Consider the following 19,439-nt stretch of genomic DNA (forward strand, 5'->3'; position numbering starts at 1 on the left):
CAGCAGGTCACCTGGCCAGTGGCCTATCCCTGTGTTCCTTGCTGGTAGCCCTTAGGTACCAGTCACCATTCTTGAGGTGTGACCTTGGCCTATAGAGGGTTATTGTTCCATGGAGACTTGCTCATTAGCATATCCATAGGCTGAGCATTCTTCATCTATTGCTCAGCCTCAAACAGAGAAGTTTCCAATATTAACACAGAGTACATATTTATAACGTCACACCCAGACATTATACAAGTATATGAAGAGCATATATAGAATCAGAAGAAAGAAAGCTTTCATTTGACACCTCACATGATCCCCTTTGTACCACTTTTGGGGCAAACACCCTCCCCTCATAAGTGCAGCAGCGATCTGGTTGCTTCCCTAAAATCCAGTAACGTGACACATGGTATAAATCAAAAAAGAATCTCTAGTTCAAAAGGAATAATTTTGGGAAAATTCTATGGTCTGTATTATACAGGAGCTCAAATTAGATGATCACAGTGATCCCTTCTGGCCTTGGAATAATTGAGTTCTGGGATGTATTGTTTTCATTTGTCCTACCTTTGCAGGAATCACTGCACACTAAAATGGCCAGCTTATTCTGTGATGTAAGTGTATACTTAAAAGAAATGCAAATATGTTGAGGTATGGAAATACACAGTTAAGGCACTCAAACAATCTTAATTCTGCCCTCTAGTGTTGCTGTGATATAATGGTATAATTAAAGTATTTCACTGCTTGTCCTAGACTAGATGAAATTGATTGTTTGAAAGACACAGATGTGTCTTCCCCTCATGGTGTCACACAGTTCAGAGTTAACTCTTGCAGTTGACTACACTGACTTCAGTCCAGTATTGCCTCCTGACATCTTGCAAGGCATTCTGTGAGGTCTGATACAATAGTTACATTTTCTAAACACCCCCCCCCTCCCCCAGTTAATAAAGCACATTCCAGGAGATCTTACATGAATTAAAAATAAAAAAGGAGTCATATAAAAAGTGGAAACTAGTTCAAATTACAAACGATGACTACAGGCAGTCCCCGAGTTACGCGGATCCGACTTATGTCGGATCCACAGTTACGAACAGGGCCCTTCCTCTCCCTGGTCTCCAGCAGACCAGGGAGGAACACGCGGGCAGCGGACAGCCCAGACGCGTCTGGGCTGTCAGCTGGCCGCGTGCTCCGCGGCTTTGCTCTGCTCTGCTCTGCTCTGCTCTGCTCCCCGTCCCCCTGGTCTGCAGACCAGGGGGATGGGGAGCAGAGCAGAGCAAAGCCGCGGAGCACGCGGCCAGCTGACAGCCCAGACGCGTCTGGGCTGCCCGCGTGTTCCGCCACTTTGCTTCCTCTCCCTGGTCTGCAGACCAGAGGGACGTGGAGCAAAGCAGAGCAAAGCCACGGAGCCCGAGGGCAGCAGGATAGCCACGGCGCATCTGGGCTGTCCCGCTGCCCCCGTGCTCCGCGGCTTTGCTCTGGACGCCTGTGGTACAGCAGCTGGGGCGCTGCCGGTTGGTCCCGTAGCGCCGCTCTGGGCGCCACTGGACCAACCCTGCAGCGCCCCAGGTGTCCCTAAGTCAGCAGCTGCTGAAAATGACCAGTGGCTGATTACAGGAAGCCCTTTCCCCGGGCTTCCTGGAATCAGCCGCTGATCAGTTTCAGCAGCAGCTGACTTGGGGATGCCTGGGGTTCTTAAGTTGAATCTGTATGTAAGTCAGAACTGGCGTCCAGATTCAGCCGCTGTTGAAACTGATCAGTTTCAGCAGCGGCTGAATCTGGACGCCAGTTCCGACTTACATACAGATTCAACTTAAGAACAAACCTACAGTCCCTATCTTATACAGGCAGTCCCCGGGTTACGTACAAGCAAATATGCAGGGGCAAATTAGAAAGGCGAAGGAACAAAATGAGCTCAGTCTAGCTAGAGACATAAAGGGTAACAAGAAAACATTCTACATATATATATCAGAAGCAAGAGGAAGACCAAGGACAGGCTAGGCCCATGGCTCAGTGAAAAGGAAGAAATAATAACAGGAAACTTGGAAATGGCAGAAGTGCTTAACAGCTTCTTCTTTGAGGGTCCCTGTGGATGCTCTACCTAGGTGTGTCAGTGCTGCTATGCACACGGTCTGGAGATTCTTGCTAGCAGTCCTCCCTCCCTTCCCACTGGCCACTGGCATGTGCTTCAGTATTGCACAGTCACTCAGAATGACAGTTGCACACACGCGGGCAGCTGTTCCTTCAGTTCCTTTTCAACCATCACTGGCATTGGTTGCACCTAGACAGTCTCCCTTAATCCAATAACAGTAGCAAAACAGAAAAAGAAGAAAAAAAGAAGAAATTTCTTTGTACTAGTGATTTATAAGAACTGAAGAAAAAGAACAAGCGGTGTGTGGGTGCTACCCACGTGCCCGAATGCACCACAAACAGGCAAACCCTGTCATGCTCACACCACTGGGATTTAAAAGGTGCACAGGGTCTGGGATCTTTATCTCAGCAGCAGATGGACATGAGCAGTGTCTGCAATGCTGAGGGCAGGACCACCCAGTCAGCCAGTGCCCGCACTGCCAGAAACTCACCCCAAGATCAAAGAGAGCAAGAGATTTACAGAAAATAATTCTTTTTACGGACAATACCATGGCTGAACCGCAGCTTCACTCTACCCCACCAGAGATGATACTCCTGGGGCGGAGAGCAAGAGAAGCACTCCCTTGGAGGGATATGCCAGAGAGCATGACCTGGAGCCAGTACAAAATGCTCCAGGTCTGCTGCTGAAGCTCAGCCTCTGAGCAACAAAAGACCTCCTAAAGAGGAGGCTGACAATGTTTGCCTTGAGAAGGGCTGTCAAAAGTGGGAAAAGGGATCCTACTCAAAGAGAAGCAGTGATCACAAAATGAAGCACTGAGCCACTGCTGGCCAAGCTTTGGGCTCTCCTTGCAGCAAACCCTCGGTACCAGTGGAGAAGCTGGCACTGGTAACAAAAAAACCAAACCAAAACAAAAAAGAGCTGGCAGACTTCAAAGCAGCGGAAAGTCGCACACCGCTAAACACTCGCTACCGCCAGTACCAGTGGGTATGTCTACACTACCCCGCTAGTTCGAACTAGTGGGGTAATGTAGGCATACCGCACTTGCAAATGAAGCCTGGGATTTGAATTTCCCGGGCTTCATTTGCATAAGCCGGGCGCCGCCATTTTTAAATCCCAGCTGGTTCGACCCCCGTGCCGCGCGGCTACACGCGACATGAACTAGGTAGTTCGAACTACCGTTACTCCTCATTCCACGACGAGTAACGGTAGTTTGAACTAGGAAGCCTAGTTCAAAATACCTAGTTCGTGCCGCGTGTAGCCACGTGGCACGGGGTTCGAACCAGCCGGGATTTAAAAATGGCGGCGCCCGGCTTATGCAAATGAAGCCCGGGAAATTCAAATCCCAGGCTTCATTTTCAAGTGCGGTATGCCTACATTACCCTCCTAGTTTAAACTAGGAGGGTAGTGTAGACATACCCAGTGTGATTTAAACCACCAGTGACACAGCTGGGCTCAGCGGCAGCGAATTATACAGCAATGCCCCAACCACTCCCGGCACCGAGGTACATAATGGAGATGGATCTCGTGGTAGCCTCAGTACTATGCACACCACTCTGTTACCGATGGCACACCAAGGTCCAGAAGCTCCATATTACCATTGACACCAGTATCACTTATATCAGCGAGATTTAGCGATGAGGAGGAGGGGGAAATAAGGGACCAGTGCATAGTTCCCCAATATACTGTAACACAACAACAGCAACTCCAGAACTGGCAGATGACATAATAGATACCTCCACCGCTTCCACCACAGTGGCCCTACTGGGTCCCATTGGTGCCCTACAGAAGCCAACAAACACAGTTACAACAAACCTTCCAGGTACCCAGGGCACAGTTGGCCAACATGAATGCACAGAAGTGAGCTGACTACAGCCCAGACAACCATGACAGTGATTAATCTACAGAGGAAGTATCACAAGATTCTCCTATTCCCCCTAATACATCATATTCCACGATGATGAACACAGTCTCCCCGCATCACCAATCAGAGGGGACGACTTTAGAAGGTTTTAAGACCTGTTCTGGAGAGCAGCAGACACACTTGACATACAGCTTTCTGATGTAATGCAAAACAAGCATAAACTCACAAATATACTCAACCTACCTCAACATACCAAACTGACTCTGCCGATCAACAAAGCTTTGATGGGCCCAGCATCAGTGCCTTCGAAGAAACTGGAGAAGAAGTACTACGTAGTACCTACCAGGGTGGAATTCCTCTTCTCCCATCCTTCCCTGAATTCACTAATAGTCGAAGCAGCCAATCAGAGGTGGAAGCAACCCCAATACCCCATAACATCAAACCATGACAAAGAGATAAAAAGGATGGATGCTATGGGGAAGAAGGCCTAATCATCAGACTCTCTCCAACTGAGGATTGTGAATTATGTAGTTCTGCTAGCAAACTACTCATACCAGATGTTTGAATCCTTCAATTTGTTTATTCAGTACATACCAGAAGACATAAAGGAACAGTTTGAATCAAATGTCACAGAAGGTTTATTGATTTCCCGAACAGCATTCCAAGCAGCATTGGACACAGCAGATACAGCAGCCACGTCCATGGCATCTGCAGTGGTGATGAGGAGAGCGTCATGGCAACAACTGTTGGGGTTCCCCAGAGAGGTTCAATCGAACAGTGAGGACCTTCTATTCAAGGGCAAGAAACTCTTTGCAGAGACACCAAACTCATCTCTCCACATCTTAAAGACTCCAGGGTAACGCTATGCACACTGGGAATACAGATTCCTGGAACTAAGAGAAAACAATACAAACAATATAATCCAAGATTCAGAGCACCAGTGTATACACAACAGCAAAGGCCCTACGAGAACAAGAAGCGTATGAGACGAACATGACAAAGACAACCAAATGAGCATCCATCATTGACCTAAGCGTCCAATTTGTGTCAGCAAATTTGAAATGTTGGTTGAGAGCCCCATTTCTCCAGGGCTGACAAAATCAGGGAAACAAATATTCAGAAACAGATTGGTCAAATTCTACCTGTCATGGGAAACCATCACCTCAAACCAATGGGTCTTAGAAATAATTTGAACCGAATATTGCATACCATTCACAGCAGTTCCACCATCTCACTCCCCTTCTCTGTTCCTCTTCAGGAACCCTTCTCACAAGCTGGTTCTCCTGGAAGAAGCACAGGATCTCCTAAAACTAGGCGCTATAGAGGAGGTGCCCAGCCTATATGGAAGAAAGGGATTCTATTCCCGATACTTTCTAACTGTCAAGAAATCGGGGAGGAGGGGTGGAGGCCCAGCCTAGATCTTCGTGAATTCAACCGGTTCGTCATCTGTCAGCATTTCAAGATGGCTACATTGGCAAAGATCTTACCTGCCTTGGAGAAAGGAGCCATGGCTAACTACCCTCAACCTTCAGGACTCATATTTTCATGTATCAATTCACCCAGCACACAGATGATTTCTCAGGTTTGCGATCAAGGACTTACACTATCGGTACCAGGTGCTCCCATTCGGCTTTTCCACAGCACTGAGAGTCTTCTCCAGAGTCCTTTCTGTAGTAACTGCACATCTGCAAAGAAAACAAATATGCATATTTCTGTATCTTGATGATTGCTTGATCATGGCATCCGCCTACAGGGACACGGAGCAATTGTTGGAGACAACAAGAGAGCTTTATACATGCTCAGGCTCCTACTGAACTCGGACAAGTGCACTCTTACTCCTATCGAGACACTGGAGTTTATAGGAGCGCAGCTGGACTGCAACCAGGCTATAGCTTCACCACAGAGCCCCCTGGATCCTGACATCCCCTCGATGGTCCTTCTGGATGGCAGCCTGCAGACAGTGCAGCCAGGCTGCCGGCAACGTGTCCATGAGATGCAGCAGAGTCCCTGGGAGCAGGTCTCGTTCCATGTTGCAGAATGCCGTGGTGCCCCGGGTGAGGGCAAGCAGAGCACTCCGAGACACAAATGCTTTGCTGTCCCTCATCGAGGTAGACCAGCAAGCGGGGAACCCCTGAGAACTGTCTGTCCGGGATGGGGGTCGGGTCCCTTTAAGCACAGCCCTCGGCTAGCCTGAGACAGCAGCTCCACGCTCTAAGTCCTAATCTGATGCCCTGCCGGCACTGCTTCCGGCCATCCTTAATCTTGGTTCAGGGTCTACTCAATGTGGACATGCTAGTTCGAATTAGCAAAATGCTAATTCAAACTAGTTTTTAGGTCTAGATGCACTAGTTCGAATTAGCTTAGTTCGAATTAACTAATTCGAATTAAGTTAGTTCGAATTAGTGCTGTAGTGTAGACATACCCAATGAGAGCATCCACATAGATTTAATGCACTTCACTTTAACTTTTCTATAGGGTTGTTGATTAATAAAAGTTAACTCATGCAATTAACTAAAAATTATTTGAGATTAATCACAGTTTTAGTTGCACTGTTAAACAATAGAATTTCAAATCAAATTTATTAAATATTTGGATTGTTATTTTATATTTTCAAACGTATTGATTTCACTTACAACATAGAATACAATTTTGCTGTACTCATTCTATATTATTTTTATTACAAGTATGTGAACAGTAAAAAAAAAATCCCCAAAGTATTAGTATTTTACAATTCACTTCATACAAGTTGCTATAGTCCAATCTCTGTCATGAAAATGCAACTTACAAATATAGACATTTTTGTTACATAACTACACTCAAAACCAAAACAGTGTAAAACTTTAGAATATACACTCAGAACTTTAGAATCTAACTTCACTCAGTAGATTTGCCTACTCTCTACCTGCACAGAACACCCTTGCCCCACCCCTTCTTTAAAGCCCCATTCCCACTGCCTCTGGCTCTTGCTCTCCCCACCCTTACTCACTTGCTCATTTTCAGTAGACTTGCTCAAGACCTGTGCTCTGGGAGGTGGTGAGGGCTCTGGCTGTGTGTGGGGCTTCTGGAGTGGGGCCAAAAATGAGGATTTCCGAGTGCAGGAAGGGGCTCCAGGCTGAGGCAGTGAAATGGGACACAAGAAGGGGTGAGGGATACATCTGGGGCTGCACACTCTCTGGTGGGACCAGGGTTTTGAATTTAGGAGCGGGCTCTGGACTTGAAGGGGTGGATCTGAGAGATGCAGAATATGGGGGGACTCTAGGCTGAGGCAGGGGGTTGAAGTGTGTGATGTGGTATGGACTCTGGGCTGGAGGTACTGGTTCTGGGATGGGGCTAGAAATGAGTTAATGGTGAAGGAGCGGGTTCTGGGCTGGGGAGGAGGTTGTGGCATATGTGAGGGTGAGGGCTCTGGCTAGGGATGTGGTCTGTGGGCTGGGGCTGCGGATGAGGGGTTTGGGGCGAAGGAAGGTGCTCTGGCTTGAGACCATGAGGAGTTTGAAGGTTGGGGGTAATTAGGGCTGGGGCCAGAAGGGGTCAGAAGGGCAGAGTTCGGGTAGCATTTAATTTAAACAGCTCATAGAAGCAGCAGTATATCCCCCTTGTAGCTCCTAAACAGAGACATGGCCAGGCCACACTGCACACCACCTTGTCCACAGACTCTGCCCCTATGGCTCCCATTGGCTGCAGTTCCCAGCTAATGAGAGCTGCAGGGTACTGCCTTGAGCAGGGGTAGCATGCAAAGTTCCTTGGTTGCCCCTAGTTGAAGGTGTCAGAAGGGATACATGCCAGTTGCTTCCTGGGAATCACGCAGCATGCAGGGTAGCATGGGATCCCTTTTGACTGGGTGTTACGATCAAAAACTAGAAATGGTGTCCACTTCTTATTGACAGTGTCACCAGAAAGTGAGAACAGCTACTACTGTAGCTGGGATTGCAAGGTATTTATATGTCAGATACGTTAAACATTTGTTTGCCCCTTTATGCTTTTGCCACCAGTCCAGAGGGTAGGGTTCCATGCTGCTGATTCTTGTTAAAAAAATGCATTAAAGACTTTTGTGACTGAATTCCTTGGGGAGATTTGTATATCTTCTGCTCTGTTTTACCTTTATTCTGCCGTACATTTAATGTTATAGCACAGTGGTCCCCAACCTTTACGGGCTCCCGGGCGCCCGGGGGCGGGGCGACACACGTGCCGGGCGCCCGGGGGCGGGGCCACACTTGCGCCAGGCGCCCGGGGGCGGGGCCGCGCGTCCTGGGGCACGCCAGGGCCGGGGCCGCCCGAGCCCCTTGTGCCGTGGGCCCGGGGCTGGCGCCGCTGCCCGAGCTGCGTGCCTGGGGCCGGCACCGGCGCCCGCATGTGCCCCGGGGCTGGGTCCACCCGAGCGCCGCGCACCAGGCGCCGGTGAGTGTCGCACGCCGGGGGCGGGGCCAGCCCGGGTTGTCGGTGGGCGCCTACAAATGCCCCGGCGGGCGCCATGGCGCCCGCGGGCACCGCGTTGGGGACCACTGTTATAGCAGAATCAGATGATTACTCCACACATGTTCACTTCCACTATGGATTTGACAAAATACAAAGAAAGTACCAAGGAGTCATTTCTAAAGACAGCAATAGCACTTGGCCCAGGATTTAAAAATCTGAAGTGCCTTCCAAAATCTGAGAGGGACTAAGTGTGAAACATTTTTTTCAGATCTCTTAAAAGGGCAACAGTCTGAGGTGGAAACTATAGAAGCCAAGCCACCAAAAAAGAAAATCAGTATTCTGCTGGTGGCATCTGATGAATGATGAAAAAGAACATGCATTGGTTCACACTTTTTGGATCGTCGTTGAGCAGAATATGTCCTCTGAATTGTGTTGAAGCATAAAGGGGCATATGAATCTTTAGCACATCTGGCATGTAAATATCTTGCAACGTTTCCTAATACAGTGCCATATTAATCTTATTTTCACTTTCAATAACATTTAAACAAGAAGCAGGCAGCATTATCTCCTGCAAATGTAAACAAACTTGTTTGTCTGAGCAATTAATATCTACAGGTCATTCAGTCGTCTTGTTCCGCCAGAGTTTTACATATTGTTTATTTTTGAGTGCAGTTTTTTGTAAATGTATTCACTTTCATGATAAAGACATTGCACTACAGAATTTATATTGGGGAACTGAAAAATGCAATTTTTTGTTTGTTTACAGTGCAAATATTTAATAAATATAAAATGAGCACTTTACATTTTATATTCTGTGTTGTAATATAAATCAATATATTTGAAAATGTAAAAACATCTATAAATATTGATTTGCTATTGTTTAACAATGCAATTACTTACAATTAATTGTTTTAATTGCTTGTCAGCCCTGTTTATTTGGCTTAGCTAAACTGGGTAAACCTATGTCTTCTAATCCTAACACTATTTCCAGCATTATTGCAGCTAAAGTGGCATTAGCATTCTGGTAAATGTTTAGGACATGTCTTAACTGTAGACAAAATCCTTATGGCTACTACATTTTATCAGGTGTTTTTGTTCTGTAAATTAGGGAGTTCTGAATTACTTGCCTTTAGTTACCTCTTTTTTTATGCACTTATTTATTTTTATTTGTATTATTCTCCTGTGTCCCCATGTCCACAGTAAGTGAATGGCTCATATTTTTTCATGTACTTATCTTCGCAGCATCTTTGAGAAATAGGAACCTATTATTTTAAGTTTACAAATGGGGCTACAAGGCTCCGAGTGACGAAATTATTTGCTCTAGGCCATACAGGAAATGTGTGGCAAGCAGGAAATTGAAGTTTAGATGAAGTATGATGTGGATCTGTCAAGTGGAAATAATGTTGCCCAAAATAAAGTATTTTTGTACAATTTCAGAAACATTGCAACATGACTATGATTTCAGTTTTTATTGATAGGTTAATTTCAGCATTTTAAAATGGTGCTTATTGGTCAAAGTTACCAATAGACAATACCTTAAAAGATTTTTCATTTGTTTGAATGGGCAATTATCTCTTCCAGAATTAATAAAGCTATTTTGCATGTGGCTAAAAAGACAGGTATCAACATTTTGCGATATACATAATATGAAAAGTCTTAACAGCATATTCTTGTATTTCAGTATTTCACAATTGATTATAATAGTTTTCAGTATTTTTCAATGGAAACTAGGACAAATAACAAAGGATGAATATAGGCAAGCAACACGGGAATGCAGGGGCAAGATTAGAAAGGCAAAGGCACAAAATGAGATCAAACTAGCTACAGGTATAAAGGGAAACAAGAAGACCTTTTATAAATACATTAAAAGCAAGAGGAAGACCAAGGACAGGATAGGCCCATTGGTTAGTGAGGAGGGAGAAGCAGTAACAGGAAACTTGGAAATGGCGGAGATGCTCAATGACTTCTTTGTTTCAGTCTTCACCAAGAAATCTGGAGGTGTGCCTAATGATATTTAGAAAAATGTATTATTTGTCAAAAAAATCCAAAGAATTCAAAATTGTTGAAAGCCATCAGTGCTGGACAGAATTCTGTGGTAGTGGCAGCAGAAGCCACAAGAGATTAATTACATTGGTAGTTACTGGATGAATTTTCTAGTTTAGAAGAAGTGCTACCAATACTCAGTCAGTGGAGTTGTTTTCAGAAATACACAAGTAAGTTGAATATGATGCATATCACTTTTGTATTGAATGCAGGAAAGAAAACAGACTTTGAATATGATCAGAGTGAATCATGTTCTCCCTTTTCTGAAATCACCAGAGTGAACACGTTCCCCAGCAGTTGGCCTTGTTGCCTCGTTTGTTTGAGGAAAAACACACAAAAGATAAGCTACATAAAATAAAAACATTGGAGAGAGCAACTAATCGAAAGGAAACAGCACTCCAAAGAAGAGATGACGACATTTTGTGCAGAATATCAGTGAAAGACTTGATTGCTTAGGATGCATTTTATCCTTCAGCATGCTTTTCTTCCTAGTACAGGCAGTCCCAGGGTTACATGGATCCGACTTACATCGGATCCCTTCTTACAAATGGGGTGAGGCAACCCCGCACTAGCTGCTTCCCCCCAGCAGACCAGGGAGACGCGAAGCTAGCGCCCCCCCCCCAGCAGACCAGGGAGACGCGGAGCGGCTTTTCTCAGCAGACACCTTAGCTTGAGAATAAAGGACTGAGGGAAGTGAGGTGTGGGAGAATAAAAGTGAGCTCTGAAGAAATGTTTGGCTAGAGTTTTCCCTACAATATGTACCAGTTCCAACTTACATACAAATTCAACTTAAGAACAAACCTACAGTCCCTATCTTGTACGTAACCCTGGGACTGCCTGTATAATGAACTTTAAAGCAAATTCTAAATTATACTGCACCATTACACTCACCTTATGACATTGTTTTTTATTGGCTGATTGGAGAAATAGACCATGATCTTTTGTACAAGAACAAACTGCAACAAAGATATAAAGCCCTATTTCTCTCAGATGTAGAAACTGAAAAGTATTCCAGCAGCAACTTACAGGTCAGATTAGAACAACACTATGGTTTTGCAATTTCATTGCATGGGTGGTATGGAACAGGCAAATATACCACTGTTCTGTGCAGTATAATAATATTAGCTGATACTATCTAAACTGCTTGTAATCTAAAGCAAAAAATTTAAGTAATCCAAGTGTTTTGTGGATATTCTTTTTGCCAGAGAATCTCGTGAGTAGCTTTCAAATGAACTAGTGGTTTTGTATAATGCCACTTTAGTTCTTTGGTCTGAAATAGAAAAAATGAAAGCCTCAAATTGGTATCCAAAACCAGGTGATTGTATTTTATGGAGGTCAGCTTCTTTTGTACCCCAGTTTGTGAGGATTTTGTACTTTGGTTGATAGAGACATATAATTCAGCTAACAATGAGTATCAACCTTCAGAACACATTCAGAGAAGGTGCCTCTCAACTACAGAGTGAATAATATTTAACAGTTCCAGTGTTATCATGCTACTGCAAATAAGCCTTGCTGTACATGCCATGATTTTAGAGCTCTAATCTGACATACTGCACCTTCATGGATTCTGAATCAACGGCAATGAGCTGAAGCAGTTCATCAATAGTGCTGTGAAGTCTGAAGTAGCCAGTCTTCAGGGAGATATGTTTAGTCCAAATGGACTTGTATCACTTCATGCTGGTGGAAATCTCATTCATGAAGGAGATGAAAATATAGACATCGGTGGAGAGCCCATTGATGGAAAGAATATGTTACACTCAGTGGCTAGAGTGGAATTTCAAGAACAGCTATAAATAGTCCAGCATCACAAGAAAAATCACTGGTGGAATTTTGGATATGAGGATATGGTCAGTCTACTACATTTATGTTCTAGGAAAATTTTCTCCAGTTCATGTAGCTATTCTAAATGCCCATGCAGAGTGAAAGGGTGATTGGAAACTTCACCTTAACACAAAGCATGCCATTCTTCCATGCTTTTTTTTTTACTGCAGAGTGGCCCAGCTATGTCAGATGGATACCAAGCTACAATCTTAATATGTAAAATGTCCTGGAAGAAGTACACAATGCGTTTGACTCTGAGGCATTTGCTGCGCATCAGATTTCTTGTTTTTTTCACTGGAATTTTGGGTGTTGTGCAAGCAGAGAAAACTACAATCAAAAAGGGCAGCAGTGGGATTGGCAAGAAAGAAGCCACCATCTGTCAGATTGGCCCCCAGAAAACACATTGTGAGAGAATATGCAAAAGCTGTGAGATGAAGAAGTGGCCTGACAAGAAATTGGGAAAGATTTAAAGAGAATGTCAAAAGAGCATGCTGACAAATAAAGACCTGAATGTCTTTTCACATAGTAAGCCAGTATCTTGTATACCCACTGCAACTTAGATAGAAAATGTAGATGATGAATTACTTTTGTATTCTTCAAGTGCCCACATGCCTACATTAGTACAAGTCACTGCCCAGTCAGTCATTTCTCTAATCAGAATGATCTTCCCTGCATATTCCAAGGCAATAAACACAGTTGTAAACCCATGTATTCTTAATAGAAATCATAATGATGACATTTCAATTAGACTGTGGTGGGGCAACTGCCCCACACTAGCCGGAAGGGGTTAAAGCAGGCTGGAGTGAGAATGCCTAGAGCTCTGGCCAATCAGGGAGAGGCTTTTAAGGAGCCATTCAGGGTGTAGCTTGCTGGGGCAGCTCTGTATAAAAGGAGCTGATAAGCTGAGCATAGACAGTTAGGCTCTGACCAGAGAAGGTGCAGGACCTGGTTCCTTCAGAGAAGGCACCTTTGATAGAGTAGTGCTGGGCAGGCTAAGGGGGGGCTAGAGAGGGAGGCATCAGCTTGATACCTACTGGCCTTGCTACAAGGGTCAGGAGGGTGCAAAGGATCATTGGACAAGTGGCCCAGGGAACTAGAAGCAGTAAAGGGGAATAGAGGAGGACAGGACAAAGCTGCCACTCGAAGGTCCTGGGGTCATGACCCAGAGTGTTGGACAAGCCTGGGTCCCCCCTTTCTCCCTTGCCTCACACCTTGCAACCAAAGTATGATTGATATAGACTGTGGCTTGTCCTTGAGACAGAAGGCCTGGGCTTGGAAGCCACAGCTGGCCACAGTAGTGGGTGAAACTTAGAACTGCTGATACCCTTCTGGAAGGAAGGCATTGCCCATAGACACTGTGACTTGCTCCTGCGACGGAGCTAGGCTTGGAGGCCACAATTGGGCACAGTGGCAAATGCTACATTAAGGACTGCTGATTAACCTCCTCCCCCCAGATGGGGAAGGAGAAACCATTGCAGTGGGCACTGCTAGAAAGCAGTGTTATGAAGAGAAAACCGAAGTCAGGGAGTAACGAAGGTCTAGATTAGGAGCATGTAGCACTGCCAGGGGAGACACCAGTCTGAAGTTATCACCCTACTGATGAAAGGACTATTTCCCTGGAGCTACCAGCAAGAGGCACCACAGCAGTGAGTCCCACCCCATAGCAGAGACTTATGCACATTTATTTTTAGATTTTGTTTTTCCCTTTAGATTGTGAGGCTTTGAGATTACAAATAAATACAATTTTACGTCTTGAAACAGAGTAATCAAAACGAATGTAAATATTTCAAAGTGGTCATTACATTTTTAACTCGATAATGATGTAATTGCTTATGCCTTTTTCTGTGGTATTATGGTATGCTTCATCTAAAAATAGACCTAATACACTTTCAAATTACAGTGTGTGTGAGTGTGGTTAGAGATTCTCAGAGCTGTCACGACCGCCTTGTAAAAGTGCTTTTCAGTTTAAAGAATTGCTAGTGTAATGTACTATGTATTTAGCACAATTTTTTAACTGCTGTTCATTTAATACAAGTTTTAGTAATTTATTTTGTAATACATATTCTCTTATTGATCCTTAAAGTATGGTTGACAACAGTGTTCATAAAATGTTTGCAATATTTTAGCAACACAGTTTTTACAAGATCATTAAATATGTGTATATTTCATACCACTTGTCTCACTTTTTAAAAACAGAACATGATATGTGTATTCAAGATATCTCAGAACTACAGTGGCATTTTGACTGTGCAAATCGTCAGCTACAACAAGTAAAAACCCAAATACTTAAGATCGAGGCAGCTAATGGAGAAATTCAAGAGGATATAGACTTCATGAAGAAATACAGCCCTCTGCTGGAAGAAAAGCTGAATCTTGAGGGTGATTCTATGAAAGATGTATTACTGACACATGGAAAGGTAAATAGAATTGTTACAAGTATGTTGCTACTAAAATCTTCCTGCTAATTAAGGACATCTGTTGCCAATGCCAAAGTGCTGTTCCATATATTACATGCAAAGGATGGGAACCTTGGAGATGTACTAAATACAGGAGTTTTCTGTTTACTTTAGTTCTAATGTGTCTTAATATTCCCTATAGATAGTTTTTGTAAAATGCATGTAATGTACATTCTTCACATTTTGTAGCCTAAAAAGAAGAATTTATATTAAAAAAAAGTGTGTACTTCCAGCATTACAACATTTTGGACTATACCTTTGTAATTCTTTTAAATGTGATACACAGGAATTCAGACTACAACATTTAAAGACATTGTAGCTCTTTCACAGATGTTGAATAGTGCTTGAAGTACTAATATGAGGTTCCAGAAAGAGTTGAAACACATATTTCTGAAAAATTTAAGAAAACTTTCTTCTTCGAGCAGCGTCCCCATGGGTGCTCCACTGTAGGTGTTGGGCTCGTCCTGGCGCCGCAGATTGGAGAACTGTTAGCAGTAGTCTGCTGGACCACGCATGTGCACCTGCTGTCTCATGCTGTTCATGCCATTTCTGAGCGTGCACAGTACAGCTCCCACCAGTTCCTCCTAACCGTCCTCGGTCGCAGGCAGAGCTAGCTACCTCTCCTCAGGTTTTTCATATCAAGAAATCAAAGTTAGATAGATAGTTGTTAATAGTTGTAGTAGTTATAGTAGTCAGAGTAGTTGTAGTAGTTGTTTGTTTACGTAGTTCCAACTTCTTTAAAAAACAAAACAAAACTGCATCATTTCAGTATGCCGGGATCTCCCAGATTCAAGAAATGAGGCTCATGCAAGGAGTCTTTGCCCACCTCCAACAGGCACTCCTGTTGAATTAAGTTCCTTGGTGAGGGGCATATTCCCCAGAAATGCCGTCACTGCTCTAAGCTTACAGTGCTGGCTAGATGGGACAGGGAGATGAGGCTGAAAATATTCTGTAATATTCAGTAAAGCATTACAGCAGATGACATCAGATTCCTCCCAGCAAGACAAACTCTTGGAGCCAGACAAGCCGGGCACTCTCTCTGGCCCAGACTAAGAGGAGGGCTTCACCTTCTCGTTCATTGCCACCCATACAGGTCATTACAGGAGAAAAACCCGGCACTTCTGGCACGGCTTCTATGCACCGCCTTGATAAGCAAAAATTGACCCAGAGCATATTGACATTGGCACTGGTACCTCCAAGGGTGCATACAGCGGCACTGATTATCCGCTCAGCACCAATGCCGAGACACTAGGAGGCACTGACTCAGGTGGCACTCGCCCCTTGGCACCAGGGATCTCGGCGCTGCAAACCATACCGGTTTCAGCACCACAAACAGCGCATACATGCTTTATATCATCATCCTCGTAGGCGTGTTCGCCGCAGATGACTAAAGTGAAACAAAAGTCTTGGAGGGTAATTATTCCCTCTCCAAGTCCTGAACGTGCCATCTTTTTGCCAGCATCGCCATCACCATCATCGGTTCTGTCGATCCACTCGACAGATGAACGTGGGTTCTACTCCCCGAGGCTGCATTATTCACCAAGGCGAGAACCTGCCTCTTCACATGATTACTGCCAACACCGCCATGTGTCTTTATCACCCCAACGTTCAAGGGCCAGGTCTCGATTGCCAAGATCCCCCTCGCAATCACCTTATTCTCTATACTACACGCGTGATAGAAGATAGTCTCCTGGATATTCCCCTTCATATTCAAGATGCTACGATTGTTACTATGCTCATAGTGATTACTACCGGCACTGTTTATACTCTAGAGAACGATCGCAACAACGATCCCCACATTGCCAACAACCACATGTGGAAGTGGAGAAAAACAAGTCTCCTACACTTCTCAGTATTAGACCTCCCACTCCTTATGGGAATGTACATATGCCGGCACCTCAGCACCCTGAGCTGGAGGAAAGTCAAATGTCTGACCAAGATCAACCTCAGGACATATCAACCACTGACTCATCCTCTTCATCTCCACGACGCAGTATTTCCAGGAGATTCATCACCCACGGACAACATCCATCAGTTCCAGGAACTGTTCAAATGGGTGGCTGATAGCCAAGAGGTGAAACTCACTGAGGTCCAGAAGAAACAACATTGTCTACTTAAAAACCTTCAACCATCACAAAAGTCTAAGGTCACTCTCCCTCTTGATGAGGCAATCTTAGAAGTAGGAAATGACATCTGGCAAATATCGGCCCCCACACCCACAACCAATGAGAGGGCCGACAAAAAGTACTTTGTTCCCTCCAAAGGAATGGACTTTCTTTTTGCACATCCGCATTCAAATTCATTAGTAGTTGATGCTGCTCAGAAGGCTAAGGCCCCTCAATACAAGAACACGGCCATGGACAGGGACTGTAAATGCTTAGGCCTGTTTGGACGCAAAGTATATTCAGCAGCCACATTAGCACTGAGGATGGCCAATTACTCTGCCCTACTGGCAAACCATAACGTAGACAATTATTCAAACTGGTGCCTCTCTTAGAGCATCTGCCAGACACCAAATGCCAGATACTCAAAGCAGTGGTACAAGAGGGCTATACTGCCTCCAGGATAGTGCTCTAGATCACGCTCAATATTGCAGATACCGTGACCTGGACCACTGTCACCCCCATGGTAATGCGCAGAGCATCCTGGTTACAGCTAGCAGCAGTACCTAAGGAACTCCATTCAAAGGTCCAAGATCTGCCCTTTGACAGACAGAGTCTCTTTGCAGATAAGACTGACCAAGAGCTACACTCTGGAAAAGATACCAGAACCACTTTAAAGACATTAGGCATGTATATGCCTCCATATCGTCAGAAGCACCACATGCCTTCCAATATACTACACCACCGTAAAGGCAGCAAGAACAGCAATGCCCCAGACAACATCCACAGAGGCAATGACCACAGAACAACAGACCTTCGAACTAGCAAAACAACTGGTAACAGGTTGGATGCGATTGTCGAGGGCCTGCAGACCATCCCCATCCTCACATCATGGGCGAGATTTTTCACCATCGCTTGAGGCCGTTCAGACAACGATGGGCCTTTATCACCATCGACCGATGGGTCCTGGAATTGATAGCAAAAGGTTACGCCATTCCCTTCACTTCACTTCCTGCACCCTCCCCTCACTCCCTGTCCCTCTTCAGGGACCCCTTTCATGAGACCCTTTTACAACAAGAGTTCTCCCACTTCCTTTCCATAGGCACGATAGAGAGAGTACCGGAAAAGACATTTCCTGACCCACAAATGTCAGGCGGATGGAGGCCGATCTTAGACCTGAGACGGCTCAACTGCTACCTCTGCAAGCAAAGATTCAGGATGGTGACACTGGCTACTATCATTCTAGCACTCAACAAAGGGGATTGGTTTGTGTCCCTCTACTTGCAGGATGCCTACTTCCATATAACAATTCACCCCGCTAACAGGTGCTTCCTGAGGTTTCTAGTAGGCACCGATCATTTCCAATACAAAGTTTCGCAATTCGGCCTTTCCTCAGCACCCAGAGATTTTTTCAAAGACACTCGCCGTAGTGGCAGCACACCTCCGACGATTGGGAATCATAATATTCCCCTACCTCAACAACTGTCTCATCATGGCATCTTCCTTTGATGATACATTACAAACCACCAATGCAACCAGAGAGATATTTGAGATTCTTGGACTCACAATCAACTTCCAAAAATCATCAATGCCGCAACAGTCCCTAGAATTCATAGGCGCACACCTAGATTCGACCACCACCAGGGCTTACCTGCCCCAATACAGATTTCAATCCTTCCTTGTGAAGGCCCTTTTGATGGGACCCAAAACATCCTCCTTACATGCTTACAACTTATGGGACATATGGTGGCTACCACTTATGTAGTATCCAATGCGAGATTACATCTTTGTCTACAGCACTGGATAGCCACAGTGTACATACCTGGCAAACACGACATACACAAGATGGTGACTATTCCACAGGATGCAATACAATCAATAACATGGTGGATGATTCCCGACAACATGTTAGTAGGGGCGCCCTTCCACCGACCTCAGCCCACTCTGGAAATTACCACAGGTGCATTCCTATTGGTATGGGGTGCACATCTCGGGAACCATCATGCTCAGGGCAAATGAACCATGGCAGAGAACTTCTGCTACATCAACCTTCTCAAGCTGAGGGTGGTGTTCAATGAATGCAAGCACTTCCGTACGCTTATCATTGGGCACGTAGTACGAATATTCAGACAATACCACAGTGGTATTTTCTATAAACAGACAGGGTATGTCTACACTAGCCCCCTAGTTCGAACTAGGGAGGCTAATGTAGGCATTCGAAGTTGCAAATGAAGCCCAGGATTTAAATATCTTGGGCTTTATTTGCATCTTCCCATCCGGGTGCCATTTCTAAATCCCCTTAATCAGAACTAACTGCCCGCGGCTACACGCGGCAGTCAAACGTTAACTTGAACTAAGTCCTTAGTTTGAGTTAACTGTTACACCTCAGGTAACTGGTGTCCTGGGGGGCCAGTAGCAGGGGACTACCTCTGATTCAGCAAATTCCCTTGTTTGAGATAAGTCAGGTCGCAACCCAGAAGCCTCAGAGGGACCAGCATTTGCAGTGATGTATGGGAGGGAAAGGGGTGGCAGAAGCATCACAGAACAGCTCATCCATTGAGATTGTTGTCATGGGCGAGGAGGGAAGGACAGGAACAATAACTGGGAGTGGGGGAAAAAGCACCAGGGAGGGAGTGAGAGGAGGAAGGAAGGCGAAGAGGGAAGGTTCACCA

At 45.0% G+C, this 19,439-nt stretch overlaps 1 protein-coding gene across 1 annotated transcript in view; it reads left to right on the forward strand.

Moving 5' to 3' along the window:
• The window catches only part of CCDC178 (coiled-coil domain containing 178), a 367,301-nt gene that overhangs the window by 55,250 nt on the left and 292,612 nt on the right, over nucleotides 1–19,439 (forward strand). The window contains exon 5 of the mRNA XM_075920758.1: nucleotides 14,406–14,626. Within this exon, the coding sequence (XP_075776873.1) occupies nucleotides 14,406–14,626 (221 nt within the window). The remainder of the gene's footprint in view (nucleotides 1–14,405; nucleotides 14,627–19,439) is intronic.

This window comes from Pelodiscus sinensis, chromosome 2 (assembly GCF_049634645.1).
Source record: "Pelodiscus sinensis isolate JC-2024 chromosome 2, ASM4963464v1, whole genome shotgun sequence".
NCBI classification, from domain to species: domain Eukaryota; kingdom Metazoa; phylum Chordata; order Testudines; family Trionychidae; genus Pelodiscus; species Pelodiscus sinensis.